The 20,851-nt window shown below is 54.5% G+C and overlaps 1 protein-coding gene across 1 annotated transcript; it reads right to left on the bottom strand.

Annotated features, from left to right (window-relative positions):
• Positions 1–2,131: 2,131 nt before the first annotated feature.
• KCNG1 (potassium voltage-gated channel modifier subfamily G member 1) lies at positions 2,132–20,065 on the bottom strand. The gene is made up of 3 exons (XM_004370240.1): positions 19,810–20,065; positions 7,553–8,352; positions 2,132–2,991 (listed from the first exon to the last, which is right to left on the bottom strand). Exons 2-3 carry the CDS (start codon positions 8,324–8,326, stop codon positions 2,221–2,223), a joined length of 1,545 nt encoding a protein of 514 aa, XP_004370297.1. The 5' UTR covers positions 8,327–8,352; positions 19,810–20,065; the 3' UTR covers positions 2,132–2,220.
• Between the last annotated feature and the right edge of the window lie 786 nt (positions 20,066–20,851).

Genomic DNA, 20,851 nt, shown 5'->3' with positions numbered 1-20,851 from the left:
GGGAGAGAGGGAGAGAGAGGGAGGGAAAGAGGGCGAGAGAAGGGGAGAAAGAGAGAGAGAGAGTAGGAGCACCTGCGTCCAAGCCTCACAAGGCCGAATGTTAAGAAACACCTTCCCTCTTTCTGGCCTTCTCTCCTGTTTCCCTCCCAGATGCCAGGCCCGGGGCTGGTGCGGGAAGTGGGTGGTGGACATGCCAGCCAGTGCGGCGCTGAGCTCCGCGTGCAGGGTAACAGGAATACACAAGGCGATGTGAAGTTAAGCCCAGGAAGACAACTGGGCACGGAAAGGAGAAGCTGGTGCGGGTTTTTCGGTGAAGGCTCCCTGGGGAAGGGAGGGGAAGGGGCCAGCCATGCAGGGCTCTGCAGGGAGGGTGTCTCGGGCAGAGGGACCTGCAGGTGTGAAGGCCCCAGGATGGGAAGGGACTGGGTGTGTCTGAAGAGCAGAAAGGAGGCCAGGGTGGCTGGCTGGAGTGAGTGAGCTAGACAGAGGAGGGCAGAGCCCAGATCTGCAAGGCATTTGGATTTTACTCTCAGGTAATGGACAGCCACTGGAGGATTTAGGCAGGGAGCGGTGCAATCAGATTTGTTTTAACTGTGCCCTCTGCTGTTGGGCAGAGGAGGAGGGGCCGTGGCGTATCTGGGAAGGTGAGGACAAGCTGTGGCCCATGACCTTGCATGGAGTCCCCACCCCAGGCCTGGTACTGAGGCCGCTAATCCCTGCAGGCGGAATTGGAATGGCTGGAGGCCTGGGTTTCCTCTCCACTGCAAGTCTCCCCCACTGCAGGGGGCCTGGGTAGTGTCCTGGTGTGGGGGTGCTCCAAACGCTCTGGGGGCCGCAGAGCACCCCCAAGGAAGCATGCACACCTCACCCAAGTAACAGTCACACTCTAGGTTCAGATTTAGATCCAGGTAAATGATTTAAAGCATTTTTAAAAATATTAAAATAAATGTGGAGTAGAATGAAAGATTCACACTATTTTTAAAGGGTGAAAGGAAGTGATTTCACCTTTGCAGTCAGCAACGCCAAGACAGCTTTCTGGGTCTCTTCTCAACTGTTATAGGTACCTTGAAGGAAAAGTTTGAGAAACATACCTTGAGGTTTCAAAGAGAACAGGGGATGGGAGAGAAGGAAAAAAAAAGATGAAGGGAAAAAGAGCAAGAACAGCCTGGAGGAGGGGAGGGCGGTGAATCCAAAAGAAACAAACCAAAAAAACAAAAACCCAAACCCGCTGCCCTTGAGAGGATTCCAACTCACAGGGACCTAGAGGACAGAGTAGAACTGCCCCACAGGGTTTCCAAGGCTGTAAAACCTTTACAGAAGCTGACCGCCACGTCTTTCTCCCTCAAAGCGACTGGCGAGTTTGAACGGCTGAACTTTTCGGTTGGCAGCCGAGCGCTTTAACCACTGCGCGACTAGGGGCTCCTCAAAAAGAAACAAGACAGAGGGAATATTGTATTTAGCGGCAATTTTCCTAAAGGTATCTGTTCTCTTCCTTTTCCTCCAATCTCATAGGCCCCCACCAGGCCTGAGTGGCCCACAGAAACTGGCCCGTTTACTTCCGGTGCCCACACTGGCTGGCTTTGCTGGGAAACAAACAGACAAACAAAAAGCCAGTTGCCGTCAAGTAGATCCTGACTCCTAGCGACCCCATGTGGGCCAGAGTAGAACTGTGCTCCAGAGGATTTTCAGTGGCTGATTTTTTGGAAGTAGCTTGCCAGGCTTTTCTTCCGAGGTGTCTCTTAGTGGGCTCCAACCTCCAAAGTTTCAGTTAGCAGCCGAGTGCGTTAACCGCTTGCACCACCGAGGGATTGGGAAACACAGTCCCCTCCTTTAAGAGGGCCCGGTGGAAGGAATGCTGTCTTTCAATTAATTAAATGGATACAAGCCACACACAGACATGATGTTGCTGTTGCTTGTATTTTTTCTCCAGGAAGCTCCATAAAGCATGTTTTTGCTGGGCATATTATTTACACGGTGGAAAGAACAAGCCATCTCCTCGCCAAGGGAAACACACATCGGGGCTGTGCGGACAGGCTGTGTGCTGGGGTCAGGCCCCGCCTCCGGCTCACTTCCGGCCGCAGAGGGGCCGGCCCCCCCTCCCCCGCCGACGTGCGGTGTCCTCCCAGGGCCAGTCCGTCCCTTTGCAGGTTTGTGGTTGGCAATTGCTTCAAGCCACAGAGGGGGAGGGGGTGTCCTGGCGGCAGCGGCGGCCCTCTGGGTTCAGTTGTTGTCTCTGGTGTCCGAAGAGGCACTTCCAAACAAGATGTCACTGTCCTGGGACATGTTGCTGAGCTGCGACTTGGTTTTGATGAGGAACTGGGTCCTCCGGAACATCAGCCTCTCCTGCTCCTGCTTGAGCTCCAGGTAGGAGCGGGAGAAGGTGTGGAAGATGGAGGTCACCGGAAAAGCCATGAGGAGGATGCCGCTGAGGATGCTGCTCAGCGCCACCACCTGGCCAGGGGTGCTCCTGGGGACCATGTCTCCGTAGCCCACGGTGGTCATGGTGATGACGGCCCACCAGTAGCAGGCAGGGATGCTGGTGAACTCGGGGCTCTCGGCCATCTCGTTCTCGATGACATAGAGGAGGGGGGCGAAGAGGGCGATAGCCACGCACAGGAAGAGCAGCAGCAGGCCGAACTCGCGGGTACAGCGGCGGGCCGTGAGCCCCAGCGTCTGCAGGCCCAGCGAGTGGCGGGCCAGGCGCATCACGTACAGGATGCGCAGCGCCCGCAGCACGCGCAGCACCAGCCCCACCTTGTCTAGGTAGCTGTTGCTCACGCCGGGCTTGTGGCGGCCCGCGGCGGCGCCATCCACCAGCAGGGTGACGTAGTAGGGCAGGATGGCCACCAAGTCGATGAGCGTCAGCGGGCTGCGCAGGAAGACGAACTTGCTGGGTGCCTGGACGAGCCGCAGGAGGAACTCGAGGGAGAACCAGCCCACGCACACCGACTCCACGATGAACACGTTGTGGCACATCTGGGAGCACTGGCCCTGGGGAAGAGGGAGAGGTCACGGCGGCGTCCCCGGCCAGAGGTGCCACCAGCGAAGCAGCATGCTGAAGCAGGTGCTGGGCTCCCTGGGTGAAGGGTGATCTGGACACCTCTCCTGTCACATGGCCTGTCCTCTCTAGTTATGCCCACTCCCTGGATGACCGTGCCCAGGCCTGGGGCTCCAAGTGCCATCTCCACACTGACCACTCCTGACCTCTCTCCAGCCCAGAACTTGCCCCCGATCTCCTGACCCCAGACTCCAGCTGCCTCCTTGCCATGCCCCCCAGGTGTGGCGGTGTCTCACACTCATCCTATCCAAAACTGGGCTCCTGACTGCCTCGCCTGGGGCTTGCCCCATCTTAAACAGTTGTGGTTGAGTCAATTCCGACTCCTGGCAACCCTGTGTATGTCAGAGGAGAACTGTGCTCCATAGGATTTTCAGTGACTGTGATCTTTCAGAAATAGATCGATAGGGCTTTCTTCCGCGGTGCCTCTGGGTGGACTTGAACCTCCAACCTTTCAGTTAGCAGCTGACTGTGTTAACCGTTTGCACCACCCAGGGGCTTCCCTTTCTTCACTACTGCCAATTCCAACCTTCTAGTTACTCAGGACAAGAGCCCCGGCCTCATCCTGAAGCCCTCTCTCTCTCTCACACCTCCCCTACAATCTCAGGAAATCCTGTTGGCTGCTCCTTCAAGATAAATCCACTGCCCCCACCCTGGAGCCCTGGTGGTGCAGTGGTTAAGAGCTACAGTGAGCTATGCCTCCTAACCAAAAGGTCAGCAGTTTGAATCCACCAGTCGCTCCTCAGAAACTCTATGGGGCAGTTCTACTCTGTCCTATAGAGTCACTATGAGTCAGAATTGACCCAAGGGGTTTGGTTTTTTGGTTTGGCCCTGCCCCATCCTCTCCTGCCTGGGCTCTCTGCTTCTGCCCTCACCCCTGACCATCTACTTTCCACCTCTACTCTACCCATCTGCTCCCTCTCCCAACTTCCTTCCCCCACCCCCCTTTTGCTCCCCTGCTCTGGCCTCCTGGGCCTCCTCCCTGCTCCCCTACGTGCCAGGCCTTCATTTTCGGTCCCGCGGTTGGCCTGCTCTACCCCAAACCCCCACATCGCTCCCCCTCCCTTCCCCCAGGCCTTTGCTTCAAACCTCACCCCACTGAGGTTTTCTGACTCTCCAGCTTGAAAAATGTCCCCGCCGCCCATTCCTTGTGCCCCAGTTCCCCCTTCCTAGCACTCAGCACCTTTTAATAAACTTTACTGTTTACTTATTTGCCATGTTCATTGTCTGTCTCCACCTCCCCACCTCACCCACCCCAGCGGACTATAGCCCCCACCCCCCCGCACGTGCCCCACAGACAGGCAGTTTGTGTGGGTCGTTCACTGCTGTGACCCTGTTGCCCGGAACAGGCCTGGCACACAAGTGCTCAGTTCACATTTGTTATGGGAAGGAGCAGAGGAGCTGGACTGGAGTTTAGGCAGAGGTTGCAAACTCAAAAGCTACCGGGGTCAGGCAGGCAAAGGGAAGGGGAGTGGGCCAGGTGGGGGCTGGCGCCCCTGGAGAGCCTGTGCCCTCCCTGCCAGTGCTGCCTGACTGCTGCCCCACGAGAATTCTGGCTTAAGGCTGCCTCACCAAATTTTCAAGAGAAGCTAGAAGTCTGGCTTTTTACAGAGACGCTCCTGCTTTTTAAATGTTGGTGACTAATTCAGTACAGAGATAGCACTCCCTGGGCCTCTGTGTGCTGGAATGGGCACGTGGGTGGCCAGCTTGTCTCTCTGGTCTGGAATATCCCTGGATGGCTGGACAGTCCATGGTGACTTTGGACTTTATTATCAGCAGAGAGGGAAGGGACAAGTGGGTTTAGCCTGGGGGAAGCTTGTAGGTTCTTGGGCACAGGTGGGTTCTAAGAGTCCTGCTCCAGGAGGCCTCTCCCCAGGAAGAGGTTAGAAGTGGAGACATGAGTTAATCTTTGGTGTGACTTTTTAAGGTCACAGACTGCTAGGGCAGGAAGCCACCTTCTCTGGGAAGTCTTCCTGGATTACATTGTTGACAAGCCTCTCACACAGAGCCCCCCCCACCCCGTCTTGCACCTCATGCTTAAGGTCATGGGGGTGCATATGTCACTATGCCACCTCACCCCATCCCCCCTTAGACTTGAAGCTCTTGCGGTTGGAAGACTTGTCCTGGTCACCTTATTTCCCCTGTGGTGCCTGCATACTGTAAGCACTCAAAGGCGTGCAGATGGAGTGAATGAAACAGTGAATCCCACGGGCCACCAAAATGAAGTTAAAGAACAGCATTTTCACTGACTCGTGAAAAATGCCAGGTATTAAAAAAAAAAAAAAGCGAGTATCCGAAGTTAAATAAAACAGTGGCTTTATTGATGTTTTCCTGATAAAACCAGGATCGCAGATGTCAGAGCTAAGAAGAAATCTATTCAAAGCACAGATACTTCCAGGTAGGTCTCAGATGGTAAGCATTTTCTTTTTGGCGGGCAGTGTAACAGTTAGGGTTGCACTTTTTGCACACTCATTATGTGCCAGGTACTATTCAAGTCACTTGACGTGGATTCACTCACTGAAAGCTTTAAGGTGGGCCTCTTGATCGTACCCTTGGACAGGTGAGGAAGCGGAAGCACAGAGAGTTTAAGTAACTTACCCATGGTTACAGAGCCAGGGTGGACGAAATGGGATTCGAATTTAGGCAGTCTGGCTCCAGCCTGCCCTCTCAACCCCTTGTGCTTGTCAAACATTAATTTTACTGGTTGAGTGCTGTTTTTTTTAGTGTATAAGAAAGTACCAGAAACCCTACATGGATTATAAATAGAACAACTATGGCTACACATATGTGGAAATATCTTCACATGGTATTTCTAAAGTTAACTCAGAGAATGCACGTAAAGCACTTAGCACAGCACAGAACCCAGCAGGAGCTCAGTAAATATTGCCCAGCATGATATTTATGTGTATGCCTATTTCTGCAATGCCTACGCCTGCCTGAGATCTTTTGGTCTTTCTTGAAACTTGCTCCCAGAAACCCCTGTGTGTAAGGGCTTCAAATCTGTTGCTGTCAAGTCGATTCTGACTCATAGCAACCCTATAGGACAGAGTAGAACCGCCCCATAGGGTTTCCAAGTCTGCAATCTTTACAGAAGCAGACTGCCACATCTTTCTCCCACGGAGCAGCTGGTGGGTTTGAACTGCTGGGCGCTTAACCACTGTGCAACCCACTAGGGTTCCTTGTGTGTAAAGAAGGGGCCACCAACTCAAAGGCTTACAGGTCTCATAAATGAGGAAGCCGAGCCGGGAGTACTCAGCTCCTGCTGACAGCTGATGGCTGGGGCTGTGGGCCCAGGGGATCTGACCTTATACTTAAGAGAAGCTGGGAGTTTGAATTTTTATATGAAAAACGCCCTACTTTTAAATGTTGGTCAAATTTTTAGGAAACACTGGGGGTCAAGCACACCCCTCCGTGGGGCTGTCCTAGGTCTCCAGGCAGCCATGCAGAAACCGTACTTCCATGTGTAAGGACACAGACTTTGGACTCAGTCAAGCCTGGGTCGTGAGCCACGTGGCTTTGTGCGAGCTGCTCAGCCTCAGTGTCTGCATCTGTCAAGTGGGTGTGAACGGCTGCCTCCTGGGACTGCCTGAGGACGGACCCGGAAGATGCAGGTAGGGTGTGCAGCCCAGCTCCCAGCTCTAAGACCTGGCGGGTGGGGAGCAGCCCTTACATGAGCACACAACCTGTCTCGGGCACTGGATTCAATACTTTACTTGACTGTCTTATTTAACACAAAGAAATGCCCACCATTTGAGGACATGGACACACACACAGACACACCAATAGAAGTTACGTTCAGGGCCCCGAAAATCTTTCTGGGATATTTTTATGCAAAAGAATGAGGAAGGCTGAGAAAGGACTCTTGTCAGTGAAATGAACTTTGGATGATAAACATAACGCGCTTAGATCACGCACATCACAAATCGCATCCACCGATTCGCTCATTTGCTCACGCAACACACTCAGTCGCTCCTCATTATTCGCAGATTCTGTATTCGCGAACCCGCACACTCACTAGAACTGCTCGCGGTGCTGTTTTATCTGTGATCATGCGCGGACATGCACGTGTCAAGAGGAGCGGTTCCGGTTCCAGCCGAGGTGAACGTGCCGGCTCGGTATTCGCTCATCCGGGGGACTTTAGAGAACATTAACTACCGCAAGTAAGGAGGATCGACTGTACTGCTGAATGCCTTGACAGTGCTAGACGCCATCCAGGCGCTGGGGACACAGCAGAGACGAGGACAGACATGGCCACTGTCTCCTGGAGGTCTCATTTTAAAGGGGAGGCAGACATCCCACATGTAAACATGCCGTCATGTAGCATGATGCAGGGGGGCTGGGGATGCTATTCGGCCAGCAGAGTCAGGGAGGACTCTTTGGAGAAGGTGACATTGGGCTTGTGTGACGGATGTGGACCCCTGGGAGAGGAGTGGTCCCACAGACTGTCCTGTCCTCAGGGACCCGTCCCCAACTGCCCCACGAGCTGTGGGCTCTTACCTGCTCCTCCTCTTCCCTCAGGCTGGGCAAGGTGCTGACGGACAGGTTGACGGCGGTGACGGTGACAAAGAGCACTGAGAGGCAGGCGAACACCTTGCCGGGCAGCCCCGAGTGCGGCCGCTCCACCATGTCGCGAAGTCTGCGCATGCAGTGGCTCAGGCGGCCCTCGGCCTCCGCCGGGCCCTCGCTGCCGTGGCCCTCGCTGTCCGGCGCTTCGTCCTCGTCCTCCCGCTCTACGATCTCCGCGAACTCCTCGATCTTCTGCAGGTAGCGGCGCTTGCAGCAGCCGTCCAGGTGGTCCTCGGCGATGCCCCAGTAGAGCAGCTCCTCCTGGAAGGACAGGGCGCACATCTCGCGCAGCAGCCGCAGCTTGCCCGCCCGCAGGAAGGTCAGGATGGTGCCGAAGGCGCCCGGGTTGCGGTCAAAGAAGAACTCGTTGCAGGTCACATCGTAGTCATCACACACGTTGAGGATGTCGTCAAAGTTGGTGCAGGCCTTGAGCTGACCCAGGCGCGTCAGCGGGAACTCGTCCAGCGTGGTCCAGGGCAGCGAGTACTTGATGCCGCCCACGTTGATGATGATCCGGCGTCGGCGGTCCTCGGGCTGGCCGCCCAGGCGGGGCTCGTCCTGCGGCCGCAGCCTCTGGGCCCGGCGGTAGAACACGCCCTTGAGGGCCTGGCTGTGCTGGAGGAAGGCTGGGTTGAAGGATGCGTCGGAGGTGCAGCTCAGGGCGCTGTAGTCGTAGTCAGAGTTGTCCCCAGGGAGGAGGGTCATTTTGGGCCTTCACATCCCTCTCGGGCCTGAGGGGAGAAGGGGAGACACCCGCAGTGACTCCTGAGTCTGGGCTGAAGCTTTGCCTCCGCAGAGACTCACTTAGCAATAAGAATACAATACTACAGCCCAGCATCTCCTGACCCTCAGGGTTCCCAGGCCACCTTCACAATTTGGCCATGTATGCCTTGCTTATGCAACAAAATTTACTGAGCGCCACTGTGTACCTGGCACTGTGCTAAGCACTGGGGACTCAGCAGTGCACAGAACCAGTGTGGTCCCCTTCCCCGGAGCTGACATCCTCGGGGACTGTCGTGCCATGCCTATGCTGTTATTTACTTAACTTGGTATTTTAAATTAACGCAACGTTTTAAAATTTAACTTGGAGAGGCAGTTTAATGTAGTGCCTTGGTCTTCAATGGGACAGTTTTGTCCCTCAGGGGACCATGGAAAATGTCTGAGACATTGGTTGTCATGATTGGGTGGGAAGTGCTACTGGCGTCTAGTGGGTGGAGGCCAGGGATGCTGCTAAACATCCTAGAGTGCAGATGACGGCCCCCACAACAGAGAATTATCCAACTCCAATGTCAACAGTGCCGAGGTGGAGAACCCCTGCGGTAGTGGTTATAAGCATCAACTCTGGAGCCACGTGGCCTGGGCAAATTATTCAACCTTGATACATTGCAATTCCTCATCTACAACATCTGAACTACTTCGCAGGATTATTGAGAGGATTCAATGAATTACGTACATATGAGCACGTAATATAGTGCCTGGTACAAAGTAAGTAGGTACTCAATAATTGTCGTCTATTTGTGCCCGGGAAGAAAGGCCTGGCGATCTACTTCCAAGAAATCAACCACTGAAAAACCTACAGAGCACAGTTCTGCTCTGATGCACATGGGTTGTCATGAGTTGGCATCAACTTGATGGCAAGTGGTTTATTATTACTATTAGTATTTATCTAACATGACACTTTGTATGTTCTTCAATGGAAGACTAATATCACCTGTCATAAAGGCAATGTACACAGAAACACACAGTTATCAGAACAGGGCCACATGTGCTCATGTATCACAAACATGACCTTCAGGATATAGGGGCAAACCAGGCGGGCACACTCGCTCCTCCAGGAAACCTTCCTTGGACCTTCTGACTAAATCCAGTGCCCCCTTCCTTAAATACCTGGTGCATTTGTCCTCACTTAACCTAACATCTGGCTTTAGAATCATTCCTGTGCAAGGCTGGCTCCTTCATCAGACCGCTTGCTCCCTGAGGGCAAGGCCTGTGCTTTACTCATCTCTGGTGCCCAGCACTGTCAAAGCTCAGAGAAGTACTCATTGAATGAGCCAGTTTCCTGTTGGTGAGGCCAAGGTGAAGGCACCGCCGAGAAAGGAGGTCACCACATCAGCTTGCATGGAATCCTTCCTTCCGACCTTCAAAGCTAAAGGTCTGTGGACTAGAATGGCACTGTTTATTCAGACATGCTCACGGGCTGAATTTGGTTCACAAATATTCTGGGTGGCTTGGAGAAGATTTTGAAATTGAGAAAGTACATGTAAAAAATCATATTAAAGCCTGGCCGCACTTGGACCAAATTCCAAGTGAGAAATGGCTGCCCCCTTTAAGTGGGGCATGCATGCTCCAAGCCACCACAGTCCCCACCACTCCCTATTGTCTTCCTAACATCCACTCTACTTCAACTCACATGTGTTTTCTTCCTGGCCCTTGTAGGCATTTGAGTTTGAGAACCCTGGCTTATGCTCTCCAGAAGTAAGTCGATACATAGAAAAGTAACAAGAGTCCAATATGTTGCCTTTTTATCCATGTACCTGCCATCCCCAAAGGAAGTTAGTGCTACCAGCAAAGTTCATCAGAACTCCAGATGGAGACCCATTTCCAACAGCTGAGTGTCAATCTGTGCTACAGACATGTTCAGGAAATACACACACACACACACACACACACACACACACACACACACACACACACACACACACTAATGGATAAGAAACAATGTTTTAAAAGCAGGGAGCACGGGGGAGGGGTTCACCTTCGAAATGGGCTTCTAACAGGAATTCTTAAAAAAAAAATCACTTCTCCACTCATTGATCTTTGGGGGGAAATCTACAGTTTCATAGATTGGGTTTTGGAAAACTAGGGTGCACCTGTGTTTGAAATAAAAATGATTTGATTTTAGAGTATTGAGGGCGTTTTTAACTTCACATAAAATTGGAACCCATCTCCTTAGGCGAAGCCTGCCAGGATCCCTCAGAGGTGCGAGAAGAATCCCTTTTAGGCACTTCACATTAGTGATGCCGCTTTTCAGTTCTGATGCTTTATCTCTGCCACCAAAGACGAGAAAAAACGACATTCAGTTTGGCAAGGATGGTGATAGAGGCAAACGAACATTGCTCTCTTCCCGCACGCCCTGTGGGGCTATGGTGAAATCCCCACAGCTGTATTCACCTCTTCCTCCCAGAAGTTCTCCTTGCAAGCTGCCCTGCCTTCCTTCCAGCAGAAAGCTTCCCTAATTAACCATTCCTCGGTTCTTTCCGTCAGCCGTCCCTGTGGTGAGTTAAAGCCTCAGCATCCCGTGTGGGAGTTGTCCTGTCTCAGAAGATCGTTTAATACAGAGGGGAGGGGAAAATGCACACCATGTTCAGGTGGCTCCGACACGGAGTGACAATGGACGCTGTGGGCACCACCCTCTCAGAGCCCGAGTTAAGAACAGGGCAAGGGATGGAGAACGATGAGGGTGGGGTAGGGTGACACTAGTGGGAGTGATCAGGGAGGGCCTCTTGGAGGAGGTGGCATTGGGGCTGAGCCATATGGATGGGAAGGAGCCAGCTTGTGATGATGTGAGGAGGATATCTCAGGGAGAGGGAACAGCAGGAGGATGCTCCCTGATGCTGGACTGGGCTTGGATGGTAAAGACCACAGAGAAGGCCAATGTGGCTGCAGCAGAGGGAGTGAAAGGAAGGTGGTAGAAGGTGTGCTTGGGGAGGTCTAGTGGCCTAGCGGCCCAATTAGGAGCTGGGATTTTATTCTACGTGGGACAGGAAGGTCATGGGTGGTTGTGTGGCGAGTAGATGGTCTGGGGATATCAGGCTGAATGCTACTGCAGTCATTCTGGAAAGAGTCAAACAGAGACCTGCCCTAGGCTGGAGGTGCAGGAAACAGGGAGAACTGGATGGATTCGGGGTGTACTTTGGAGGAAGAGCTGACAGGACTTGCTGAGGGACAGAGCGTTTGGTGAGAGGGAAAGGAGAGGAATCAAGAATCCCTTGGTGGTGCCATGTTCTAAGGTGGCAGACAGGGGGCGCTATGATGAGCCCTGAGTGAGCAGAAGCATTTCCTGGCTGTGGGAGGATGGGTGAGAATGTGGGCAATTCAAGGAGAGAGAGCAAAAATGGGGGCGTCTCGCATGGATGGAGTGCTCGTTTCCTAGGCTGCTGTAACAAAGTACCACAAACTGGGTGGCTTAAAACAACAGACGTTTATTGTCTCACAGTTCTGGGGGCCAGGAGTCTACATTCAGGGTGTTGGCTGGGCCGTGTTTTCCCTGATGACTCTAAGGAAGAACCCTTCCTTATCTCTTCCAGCTTCTAGTGGTTCCTGGCAATCCTTGACTTTCCATGGCTTAGAGGTGCATCACTCAATCCCTGGCGCCATAGTCACAGGCTGTCTTCCTCCCAGTCACACTGGATGAGGGCCCACCCTATTCCAGTACAACCTCCCGTTAACTAACAGCATCTTCAAAGACCCTGTTTCCAAATAAGGTCATAATCACAAGTACCTAGGGTTAGGACTTCAACATATCTTTTTGGGGGACACAATTCAATTCATAACAGATGGTGTTAGGCCACCAAAACTGATCTGATGAGCATGTGGAAGTGGGGCACAGCTGGGTAGCTCTGACCTGGCTGGGCTGGAGAGGGGCAGGAGGGCTAGGCTAGCCATGTGGAAACCTCAGGAAGGCACAGAGACAGGGTGAAGCCCAATGGCAGGGGCCATACCTGTCCCCAGCATCCAGCACCCACTTCCTGGCTGCTTCACCCCACATCAGGCCTGACTGGTTGGTGCAGGTAAGCATCACTAGGGGTGGGGGTGGTAGTAGAATAATGCCCCCCACCCCAAGATGTCCATGTGTTAATCCCTGGAACCTGGGAATATGTTACATGATAAAAGGGAGTTTGCAAGTGTAATTAAATTAAGGATTTGGAGCTGAGAATATCCTGGATTATCCACATGGGCCCAATGTAATCACAAGATCCTTATAAAAGAAGGGTAGGAGGGTTGTGTCAGAGAAGGCAATGTGATGAAGGAAGCAGAGGTCAGAGAGAGCTCTGAAGATGCCACACTGCTGTGAAGACGGAGGAAGGGGCCAAGGACTACAGGCAGCCTCTAGAAGCTGGAAAAGGCAAGGAAGCTGACTCTCCCCTAGAGCCTCCAGAGGGAACCAGCTCTGCCGACACCTTGATTTTAGCTCAGCGGGACCCATTACAAGGAGCCCTGGTGGTACAGTAGTTAAGTGCTAGGCTGCTAATTGAAAAGGTGGTGGTTTAAACCCACCAGCAGCTCCGCAGGAGAAAGATGTGGCCGCCTGCTTCTGTAAAGACTACAGCCTTGGAAACCCTATGGGGCAGTTCTCCTCTGTCCTATAGGGTCACTGTAAGTCAGAATCAACTCCATGGCAATGGGTTTTGTTTGTTTGTTTGGGACCCATTTCAGACTTCTGACCTCCAGAACTGGAGGACAATAAATATGTGGTGTTTTAAGCCATTCAGTTTGTGGTCGTTTGTTGCAGAGGCCATGGGACACAACTAGAGGGGATCTGAGGAAAAGCTGGTCCTACTCCAGGATGGGGGGCAACCTGCTGACTACCCCAAGCTGGGGAGGCAGAAGATCCCAGTGGCTCTGAAATCAGGAGACCTGAGTTCATGGCCAGTTGCTCTGTGACTTTGGGCAAGTCACTCCTTACCTCTAAGACTCAGTGTCCCCATCTGTAAAATGGGGATAGAATAGCTCCCATCTCCTTGAGTTTTTGTGAGGACTAAAGCAGATAAGGCAGGTGACATACTTGGTCCAATGCCTGACACACAGTGAACCCTCAACAGACGCCTACTGTTATTATTATTAGCTCTGAGGGGACTCTGCCCCACCGAGGGTGACTCCTTTCTTGATCTGATCCACCAAAACTTGAACCCAGCATTGTCTAACCCTAAAACCCAGTTCTGGAGGGGTGTAGCCTGGTACAGCCTCCCGGGAAAGCCATCGGCTGTACTGAGGGAAATGAAGGATGCTTTTGGCCTATGATCCAGCAATCCCACTCCTGGGTGTATTTCGCAGACCCAGGCTTGAGACAGACATCGTCAGTAGTAAATTGTCTGTACTCGAATCCCTGACTCAGGATTGGCTTCTGGGGAGTCAGCTCTAACAGAGAACAACGTGCAAGAACGTGTGTCTGGCAAACTAGCGAGCTGGAGCCCCCGGCTGTCCTCCCCAGAGGAATGGACAAGTCACTTGGGGCAGGTGCAGACTGCGGAATCCTATGCAGGAACTACAAGCAATGAACTAGACGTACATTTAGCAACACAGTTAGATTTTAAAAAGTGATGCCGAGTGGGAAAAGAAACAGAAGTTTACAGCACTACGCTATTTCTATAAGTTACCACACACACTCACACACATTACATAATCGAACAAGGACTCAGGCACGTTCAAGGACCTGTATCAACTACATGGCAGGGGTGGGGTGCCTGGAGGGGAATAAGCCAGAGAGTGGAACGAGGGGGCAATGAATAAAACAAGAGTCTTGCACAGGCCAGTGATGAAGAGTGCTGTGAAGTAAAGGGTGTGGTTAACAGGACTCTGGGTTTTAATCCAGACCAAAAAAAAAAAAAAAAATGAAGAGCACAAAACCAACAAAAACGCCTGCTTTTGAATCACCTGGAGCTCACTTAAGCCGGAGGGAGTTCTGCAAGGCATCCCCACCGCGAGGCTGCTCTGTGGTTGGTGCACCACTAAAGGTGGGGGTGCGGGGCCTCAGGAGGCAGGAATCCAGGGGGGACAGGATGGGACAAAGGTTCCAGTCAGGCTTGGCTGGCCACCACTGTGGCTCGTGCTAATAACCCGTGCTGTGTGCACTTCCTGAGTTACTCACCCACTCTGTGTCCTACCCTACAAAATGGTGACAACAGTGCCCACCTCCCAGGGCTGGTGTGAGGACCCAGTGGACGGAGGAGGCCCAGGTCTTAGCCACATATCTGATCGCTGTCCCCATGCACATCCATCGAGGACATGAAAGGGTTCCATAAACTCTCCAGTATCCAGCTGCTAAAATACCTCTCAGGTCTCTCTCCAGGGTTTCAACAAGTCGCTGACCTCTCAGACTCTGCTCTTCTGTCCTACAGCCATCCCCTACAACGGGGTCATCTTCTAAGTGGGAGGGGGGAATTCGGAGACAGCCAAGCACGGTGTGCAAAGAGGGATGACAGCCTCCTTCAATGGCGCCCTCACTAAGTGCCAGGTGCTGTGAAAGTGGCCTTAAATGCACAAGCCCTCGCCCTTCCTACGAGGCAGGCATTACCACTAACACCCCCATTTTACGGATGAGAACATTGAGGTTCTTCGCAGTAACTCATGTGAAAACTCATGACTGGCGATTAGTGATGAAGCTAGAATTCAAGCTAGGTCTGTGGGACTCCAAGCCAGACTCCGACCTCTGCGTTTTACTGTCCCCCTGGGTCACTGGTTCCTTGTCGGGGGTGGGGTGGAGGGGTCTTGGCCACCTACAGCGAGCCAGGAACTGGGTCTCCAGTCTCTATTTTCTACAGACAAGCTTTTGGGAAGTCTGTGGGGGATGGGAGGGAAGTAGACAATTGCCATTGTTGGGGGGAAGCATCTTTATTCCTATTTGGTATCTGCACAAGAGTGGAGCAGGAAATCAACCAAACCCGTGGTTCTGTCCAACTCTGGGCCGCCACGTGGCCTCTGCACAGAGGGCCCTCCTGTGGTGTAGTCGGGCACCAGCTATGGCCAAGGGTGTGGACCCCGGGGACAGCCTGCCTGGCTCACCACTTACCAGCTGTGCACCCTGAGTCAAATGACCTTCCCTCTCTGTGCCTGAGTGCCCTCAGTTCTTAACTAGGGCAATCATTGCACCGCCCCCTAAGGTTGCTGAAATACATAAAGTAGTTGGTGTTGTGCTGGGCACATCATAAGGGCTACGTAAGTGCTTGCTTAGAATGGCCTCTGTGTCCCATGATGGCAAGCTTGGCACCTCCCCTCCCCGCACGTTCCCTTCCTTAGAGGAATGTGAGGGGGAAACACCTCCTGGGGGGCTGGACTTCAGGTCTGCCTCTCCCTTTCATCTGGACTGATAGCAAGCCACTCATCTCAGTCGAGTCTCAGTTTCCTTATCTGTAACTTGCACTAACAAATAAGGCACACCCCTGTGGTCAACAGAGTAACGCCTCCCTCCCACAAATATGTCCATGTCCTAATCCCAAAAAAACTCGCTGCCAGTCAAGTTGATTCTGACTCATAGTGACCCTGTAGGACAGAGTAGAACTGCCCCATAGAGTTTCCAAGGCTGTAATCTTTACAGAAGCAGACTGCCATGTCTTTCTCCTGCGGAGCGGCTGGTGGGTTTGAACCGCCAGCTTTTTGGTTAGCAGCCTTGTACATAACCACTGCACCACCAGGGCTCCTTTCCTAATCCCCAGAATCTGTGAATACGCTACCTTAGATGGCAAGCGGGACTTGGCTGGTGTGGTGGAGTTAAGGCCCTTGAGATGAGGAGATTATCCTGAGTACCTGGGTGGCCCCAGTGTAACCACAGGGTTCTTACAAGAGGGAGGCAGGAGGGTCAGAGTCAGAGAAGGAGATGCGAGAATGAAAGCAGAGGTTGGAGTGATGTAGGGCCATGAGCCAAGGAATGCAGGTGGCTTCCAGAAACTGGGAAAGCTAAGAAAACGGATTCTCCCCTAGAACTTCCAGAAGGAACGCAGCCCTGCCATCCCCTTGGTTTTAGTCTAGTGAAATCCATCTCATACTTCTGACCTCCAGAAGTGTAAGATAAGAAGTGTGTATTGCTTAAGCCACTACATCTGTGGTCATGTTACTGCAGCAATAGAAACTCATACAACCTCCAAGGCAACTTTCCAGAAGAAAAGCATTTCCTTCCCAAGCTCCCGGGGCGTTGGTTTCTTTCTCTTGACCACAGTTTTCGACCTGTGTCATTGTCTAACTCCGAGCAGCTGCCGAGGAGACCCCATCCATCTCCCTGCCGTTCTCGGGCCCTGCTGCATGTCACTGCCAGCACCAGGTCATCTGTCAGGGTTAGGATTCCTGGCTGGGCTGACTCAGAGGTGGGCTATGCTGCATTAACTCCCGATTAAAATGCTCATCAAAAGAAACCCAGCCATGAGCCTGGCCCAGGTCCTGGCATGCTGCGTCTCCACGAGATGCTACGCCAGTGTGGGGCGTCTGTCTGTCTTAGCCACCTGCTGCCCTCGCCGCAGTCCAACTACGCTGGACCTCAGCCTTGCTTTCTCCAAGATGGAGCCCAAGTCCCAGGGTCGGGGGAGGGATTTTAGCTGGGGGCTGGGCTCTTCCCTCTTCCCCCTCTCCCCGCAAAATGAGAGAAAGTGCCAGAGTCTCCTCCCTATAAAAAAGACCCAGCAGCTCTGGAGCCTCCCGGCTCTGCTGCTGGCAAAATAACACTCAGTGCACACTGGCCTTCTACCAGCAGGTGCTGTGGGGCGGGAGCCAGGAGATCCTTTCCTGTTTGCTTGCTTGCAGCCACAATGGTGGTGGTACAGGCTGAAGCAGAGGAGTGGGCTGGGGAAGCAGTGGGACCTCGGGGCAGCAAGAGCGGGACACCTGCTTACATGCGTCCCCAGCTCTTCTGCGGTAGTAAGCGTTCAGGCTGCAGTCTCTAGGGTATGCTGTGGCAGGGAGGCAATGAAGGAAGGACAGAGAGCATGGGAGACTGGCCTGCCTGCCTAGGGAGGAAAGGTATGAGGCCAAAAGTCACCACACAGGGGGTGGGGGTTCACAGTTCAGTTCAGATCCTGCTCTGCAGCAAATTCACTTATGCTCTGATTCTGTTAATCAAATACAGCCGCTGTGTAATAAAAATGGCCAGTAGTGAGTGAGTACTTGCAGCTCGGCTCCCTTGCCTCTCTCTCTATTAATTATATTCAGAAGGGCTTTTCCAGCTGCCTTTTCCCACCTAGGGGCTCTATTTCCGGGCTTAGTGAGCCAACCAAGGGTGGACTCCCAGGCCTCTGGCAACTGGAAATGTTGACTCGCCATCACGTATCTGGAATGTGGAGAAGGGACAGCCTACCCGACACCCTTCAGGGGCCTGGCAGGGGAACTCCCTAGTCCACCATCCAGGACGCATCTCTTCTCTGCTCCCCTATTCCCAGGATGTCACCCTCACCTCTTGCCAGAGCCCAGAGAATTCAAAGTTGCAGTCGAACCTGAGCCTGGCTCCCAGATCTACCCAAAATCCGACTCCAGGGCGCCCCAGCCTCGGTTCTCAAGCCCCAGGAGAGGAACGAGGCTGTGTAGCTTCCAACGCACTCAGGGCTCCCTGCGGGGTTGGAGTCCCATGACAGACATCTTTCCGCCGGAATGGGCTGGCCTAGAAGAGGGATGATGAAGCCAACCCCCAGGGGCCATTGCTGGTCTGTCTTTCAAACACACCTCCCCTCCCTCGCCACTTGGCAGGTGCCTCTGCAGAGCTCCAAAAGCCAAAGGATGTGTGTGCGAGCTCGGTCCGACAGAGCCTGAGCAATGCACCTGAGAAACATGGCCCTGCCCTGGCCACGTGCCCCACCCCATGTGCCTGGGTCTCCAGGAGCACCAAACCGACGGTGAGGCTCCTCACAGTGACTCTGTGCAGTCGTGTGTGTGTGTGTGTGTGTGTGTGTGTGTGTGTGTGTGTGTGGAGGGGTTGGGGGTGAGTGTAAAATATTCAGACCCTTAGAGGCAGGAAACACTCCCACCACCGTGAATCAGAGCAGTTCCTGTCACTCCTCACACCTCCCCCTGCACTTATCACGGGTGTCAGGGAAGAGGCTGTCCGTCGGTCTGTCTCCCTCTTTTTGTCCACCTGGGCGACCCTGGCACTTGACAAAAGGCCTGGCACCCTTTCGGTGCCTAAGAATAGTTAGTGCTTAAGAAAATGCCTACAACTTAACCAACAAACCCCACTGCTGGCAGGCTGGGTTCATCAGTCATGTCAACTCAGTGTTTCTCAACCTTTTTTTTTTTTCAGTATCACCTCCCCTAAGGAGCCTTTTTAGACATTTTCTTTTCCTATCCAAAAATGAAAGGCCTGGTGGCGCAGTGGATAAGAGCTCGGCTGCTGACCAAAAGGTCAGCAGCTTGAATCCACCAGCCGCTCCTTGGAAACCCGATGGGGCAGTTCTGCTCTGTCCTACGGGGTCACTATGGGTCCGAATGGACTCCACAGCAACAGGTTTGGTTTTTTTGGTTGGATCCAAAAACCAGCTCCTCCCTCTCCCCCCAAATGCACGTGCTAGGGGAACCAAAGAACGGCCAGCCTGCAACCTGTCCAGTGACCTTCTTTCTGCCTACCGTGTGCCAGGTGCTGAGTCGGCCACCCCCCAGGATGACCTCTTCAAGGGAGGGGCTTCCTCTCAATCCCTACTTCCTCCTAAGCTGTCCCCATTCTATCCTGCCCCATCCCATGCCTTGTTCACTGTCCTCGCCCCAGTACAGTGCCTCAATGAATGTTTGCTGAATGAACGAACGAGTGAATGAAATAATGAATGTCGAGCACTTGGCTCGGTGAGCGGAGTAGATGCCCGATCCATCTTTGTCCAGTCCATGAATGAAGAACGAACTTCTCTCTTTTCCTTCCCCACCCAAAGACTCCAACCCACCCAGGCTAGCCACCTCCCGGTAAGGAGCCCCTGAGGCTGAGGGGGATCTCTCCCCGGTCACAGGAAGGGGCCTCCAGAGAACAGAGCTGTGCCTGTGTCCCCAGCGCCAAGCACACAGTAGGCGCTCAATCAACGCTTGTTGAGTTCCTGGTGGGATGCTCCATTCCGTTTTGAAGGGGAGAGCGAATCAACGAGTGGCAGACGTGCCCCAACGCCCTCTCCTTCCTCACTCGGCGAGAAACCTCCGCCCGCAGCCAGGATGCGTCCCCTCCTGCCCCGGGCATCGTGGCTGAGAACGTCCCCAGTTTGCACCCCAGAGACCCCTTGAGACGAACTGAAACCAGCCCCGCACCGTGACCGTGGCGAGCGCGCTCCACGTCGCCACCCGCGGCTGCTCCCGGGTCCTCTGTCGCTGCAGCCTCCACCCTCCGCGGGGTGGGGAGATCCCCGCAGGGGCCCCCGGGCCATGGCCACGTGCGGTCCCCGGCGGCCGAGTCTGCAGGCACTGGGGCCTGTCCGCGACTCGGTGGCCCCGCGAGGTTTAGCGCGCAAAGTTCCCACCTCAAGTTCCTGGCTTGGCGTCCCCGCCTCGGAGTTGGCCGAGCCGCGGCGACCGCGCCCCCGGCGGTTGAGGGGCCCAGGCGAAGACGCGAGAGCGGGCTGGAAGTCCCCGGCCGCCCGCGCCGCCTCCCGAGCCGCGGCCAAACTTCGGCCCCGGGGCCCGGCTTGGCTCCGCACTCGGCCCGGCCCGCCTCTGCCTCCGGCTGCCCGCCGGGCTCCGAGTGCGCCGCGAGCGTCGCGCGGCAGCCGCCAAGGGAGGTACCGGGGCAGGAGGCGGGACGGAGGGAGGGGACTGAGCGCGGGGCGGGGAGAACGCGGCGCCTGCCTAGCCCGCTGCCGGGACCGTGGCAACCGCGGCGCCAGCCCCCCGACCCCCGGCGTCGGGGCCGCCCAGCTGCGGGTCTGTACCGCGGACCCGGGCGCCTGCATGCCGGCCAGGGAGCGCTGCGAGCGGGACGGCCCGCTCCGAGCCGCTGCCTCGGGCCTGCGCGCAGCTGACGGGTGTGCTGCACGCGCCCTGCCGCGCGCCAGCCTCCGGGGACGAATGCGCCACGCCACACAACTTCCCTGGAGCTCTAAGTGCACCTGTCCCTGGGCCCCAGCGCCACTGTCCCGGGCTCTGCGCGCCCTGCTGTCAAGGGGCTGCACGTGCCAAGCGCTTCAATTCTCGGGAAGTGGGGGGCACACGGCCATGACACGTGCCTTTTGCCTCGAAGTCCGCGCGCACCGCTGCCCATGGTCCCTCAAGCCACTGCGGGCCCCAGGCTGCACGGGCCTCGCGGGTCCTTGCTGCGCTACGTGCCTTTCTTCCCAACGCCAGATGTGCCACGTCCCAGAGTCCAAGTGGCTGAACCGCCCGCATCCCGTCCCTGGCGGGTGGTACTAGGCCCGGGGCCTGGGTCGTCCCGCCAGCGCACGGACTTGTCTCCCCGGAGTGTGGCAATGAGCAGGCTGGAAGCCACTTAGCTCGGGAATTGGTAGCAGCTGCAGAGTTGTGGGCGTGGGTGGAGGAGGAAGGTCTCCCTGCGAGGGGACCACCCGT

This window comes from Trichechus manatus, unplaced genomic scaffold (assembly GCF_000243295.1).
Source record: "Trichechus manatus latirostris isolate Lorelei unplaced genomic scaffold, TriManLat1.0 scaffold00008, whole genome shotgun sequence".
NCBI classification, from domain to species: Eukaryota; Metazoa; Chordata; class Mammalia; order Sirenia; family Trichechidae; genus Trichechus; species Trichechus manatus.
Note: the sequence above shows the minus strand (reverse complement) of the source record. Positions and strands in the feature narration are given on the sequence as shown.